Here is a 3,613-nt window from a genome sequence, read left to right as displayed (position 1 = left end):
TTTGATCCAATGGTAATGTGATGGGTAGTAAACTAGTAGTAAAATTTTTTAGTAATTAGAATATCCTCGGTCATTTAAATGCTTTATCTTGTTTTCAATTTTCACCTCAGCTAAGTACACTACTTTCAATGACTTAACACATGTTGGAATGCTTTGTCTTGTTTTCAAATTTCACCTCAACTAAGTACACTACTTTCAAAGACATCTGTGGTCATGTGAATGCAAATTTTTGTACTATTAATTACATTTCATAAATTTCCGGCAGAAATAATGAAAATGCATCCTTCCATCATATATGGTGAAAAGGACCACAATGGGCTGATCAATAAAATCAATGCACCGATCCTCTACCGAAAATTACACATAGCTAATTTGACTAATTAAATAGCCTTCTTTAATTCTTATTATTATATTGAGAAATAAAAAAATAGTTATTTTAGTTAAAATTATTGTATTTTATTAAATATTTAAATTAAGAAAAAATTCTCTATCTCTCTCTCTCTCACCATAATTTTTATTAATTTTGATTAAAATGACACAATTCTAAATCCTTTAAAAGGATAACTACTATTTCCTACTATATTATATCCTTTTATCTATAGAATAAAATTCAAGAAGAATTAAAAAAAAGATTTGAACTTATAAAAGGAAGATAGGTCATGTACAAATTTTGAATGATGAAAAGTAAAAAAGCAAATTAGTGCGTGTGGTCAATGAGCAGTTGTTGCAAGGTGTACTATGTGAAATCATTTGCTTGAAAAAAAATAAAAATAAATGTGAAAATGTACAACATGTGAAGCTGAAGCAGCCATATATAGCCAAGCCTGAACCTAGAGGCGGCTACAATCATTCACTTTCAAGCCGAGCCGAGGGATCACGGCGCAGCTGGCGCAAGGCTAAGGTGCAAGTCCAAGCCCAATGCATCATCGAAATTGGGCCCACCGTCTCCTTTAGAGAACCTACTCAAAGAGGGTCCATTGGTACTAGCATGGTGGGCCCGGGCTTGTACCTGCATCGTTGACAATGCGGTTGACGAATCCCCTACAACGCCAACATAAGGAAACATCCCCGCACCCGCTGATTTCACACCTGTTATGGTGATATTACTATTATTACACATGCTGTTGCTGCTCGCCGACGGGAACACACAACCGTGTGATACTGACACGTGGAAGGGAGGAGGCGCGGCACGTGGCGGCAAGTAAACCCACGAGGGCGCGGCCGCCGGGACCATCATGGATCCCGGCGGAGCCAGCAGGTGAGGCGGAGGGGAGAAGGCGGAGATGATCGGGTTTCGCACGAACGAAACGGCGGCGTTTCGAGTGGCCTGTAACTGGGCACGCTTGAGTTGTTGACGCTCTTTCTTGTGTGCGTTCTGGTGCCCACCAAGTGCTTGTGAATTTGCGAACTCTCTGAAACAGTACTGGCACTCGTATTTCCGGTCACCGGAGGAAGGAGGGCAAGCGCCACCTCCACTTCCACTTCCACTTCCACCGCCTGAGTCCGGCGACCCAGATGGAGAAGGAGAAGGGGAAGTGGAAGTGGCCTTGGTGGTTGAGTCTGCCACGTCTTCATGCATCACATCGTGTTCCATGTTGTCTTCTTGGACGCTGAACCCAAAGAGCTTTAGGCGCGTTGGGGAAGTGGGGTTTGTTCTTCTAGTGTTGTAGTCAATTTGTTTGTCCATGGGAGTGGTTTGAATTAAAGGCTTGATGAAGAAGGGGTAGTGAAAGTGTGAGACAAGAAGGGGCAGTTAATGTGTTTATATTAAGGAGTTGTTGCATGTGTTAGGGTCTATTTATACTCAGTATTCAATAGGATTTTGACAAAAGAAATATTGTGTAGAAATTTAGATATGAAGAGAGAGAGAGAGAGAGATAGGGTCTTTGCGGACGTCCCAAGGAGAAGAAAGTGTGTGAAAATAAGGGGACAAGACCCAAGAGGACCCATAGAGAAGGGGACCCAAAGGATTGGAATTTGTCTCTTGATAGTTTTTATCTCCATTTTGCCTTTTTACTCGGTTGTTCAAATTACAAAGGTGGCCTTCTTCATTGCCCTTTCTCTAAATTATTTGACTTATGAACAGTTTGGGATAAAAGAAACTAGACGCCCATCTTTATTAAGCAATAAATCAAAGGGTAATGGAATCAGGACGTAGATGCGATACATGTGATGGGAGTATGGCACGGGTTGAAAGTCTTGTACAAAATGATTGGCTTTGGATCAGAGCCATATATCATTCTCTTTTAATTTCAGCTTCACACACTTCTCCCTCGTGTATGTACGAGGCACTATAAAGCATAAACTATGCATTATGTATGACGCACCAAGAATATAAAAGATATGTACCAAAAAAAAAGAAAAGAATATAAAAGATAGCTAGTTTGAAGGGCAACTCATAGTCTCAACCAATCAACTTGTTGATTTGGTGAGTTGTATACGTATATAGCAGCATCAAAGCCATTAAATTGGCAGACTAACTCATTCGAAGTTTAATATTCAGTTGGACCCATTCCTACGTTTATCTTCCCAACCCATCAAGAGACACTTTAATAATTTGAATGTCTAACACACAAGCAGAGAGAGAGAGAGTCATTGGAGTCCCTTTGTATGAATTTAAGTTAGGAGAAATTTTAAGCTATGCTGCGTACTATAAATATTCTATTTAATATTAAAGCTGCGTGATGTTACTATACTATGTAAAAAAATATCTACATTCGTACATGTTTAATGTTGACTTAATTGTCTAATAAGCAGTGCCTAATAATTTCAAAACAGGTTAGAAAAGTACAGCTGGATATTTGTGTGGCAATTGCTTTAATTTCACTCTTTTCATGCATTTGAACTTAGCGTTAAATGGCTAATCAGAAGCTTACCATATTGATTGATCAACTGATAAACATTGGCTAAAGCAAGAATCTAACTCATCTCAAACCTCAGCTCATTTCAGACCAAGTCATTTTTAACATATCTATTAAAAAATTAATTCAACCTAAAAGCTTAAATTATTAGGTGAGATTATATTAATAATTTAATATTTCACTATAAGAAAACTAACATTGGGAGATGATTGTATTAGCATATTGAGGAAGATCAAACCACCTCTAATTGTTTCAGTGGACAGTTAATGAACTGTCAGTGTTACCACCGTCCCAAGGCACAGTTAATGAACCGTTAGTTTTACCACCCTACCAAGGCAATCTAGGGCGGTTTTCATGAACCAATGGAATAACCGCCTCCCACGACAATTTAAGCGGTTGTTTTAACTACCTCTAAATAATGTGTAACCGCCTCTAATGGATAATTATTATTCAGATTCAAAAGTTAATTGATAATTCATTTTTTAAATAATAATTTAATAAACTTGCATGCCACAATTTAAAATTATTACATTTCACATATTCAAGAAATATCTATCGAAACATAAAAAACATATTCAAGAATTGACTTAGAAATTCATAATTAAATCACAAAGATTCAGATTCAGATTCAAGTGTTGGTGGGTGTTAGTGCGGGTTCTTATATAGAAGGAAATGGAGAAGGAGGAGCAGGGGTCATCCAATGTGGGACTTTAAAGTGAAGATGAGATGTTTTTTTAATGTGAACCAGTTAT

The 3,613-nt window shown here is 37.8% G+C and overlaps 1 protein-coding gene across 1 annotated transcript; it reads right to left on the bottom strand.

Moving 5' to 3' along the window:
• Nucleotides 1-799: 799 nt before the first annotated feature.
• LOC133291834 (zinc finger protein GIS3-like) lies at nucleotides 800-2,035 on the bottom strand. The gene has a single exon (XM_061490163.1). It carries the CDS (start codon nucleotides 1,685-1,687, stop codon nucleotides 875-877), a length of 813 nt encoding a protein of 270 aa, XP_061346147.1. The 5' UTR covers nucleotides 1,688-2,035; the 3' UTR covers nucleotides 800-874.
• Nucleotides 2,036-3,613: the final 1,578 nt, after the last annotated feature.

The sequence above is a fragment of the Gastrolobium bilobum genome, unplaced genomic scaffold (assembly GCF_033153095.1).
Source record: "Gastrolobium bilobum isolate Gb01-03AN ecotype WA unplaced genomic scaffold, APGP_CSIRO_Gbil_v1 utg182931, whole genome shotgun sequence".
NCBI lineage: Eukaryota > Viridiplantae > Streptophyta > Magnoliopsida > Fabales > Fabaceae > Gastrolobium > Gastrolobium bilobum.
The sequence above is the reverse complement of the archived record's forward strand: the minus strand, read 5'-3'. Positions and strand labels throughout refer to the sequence as shown.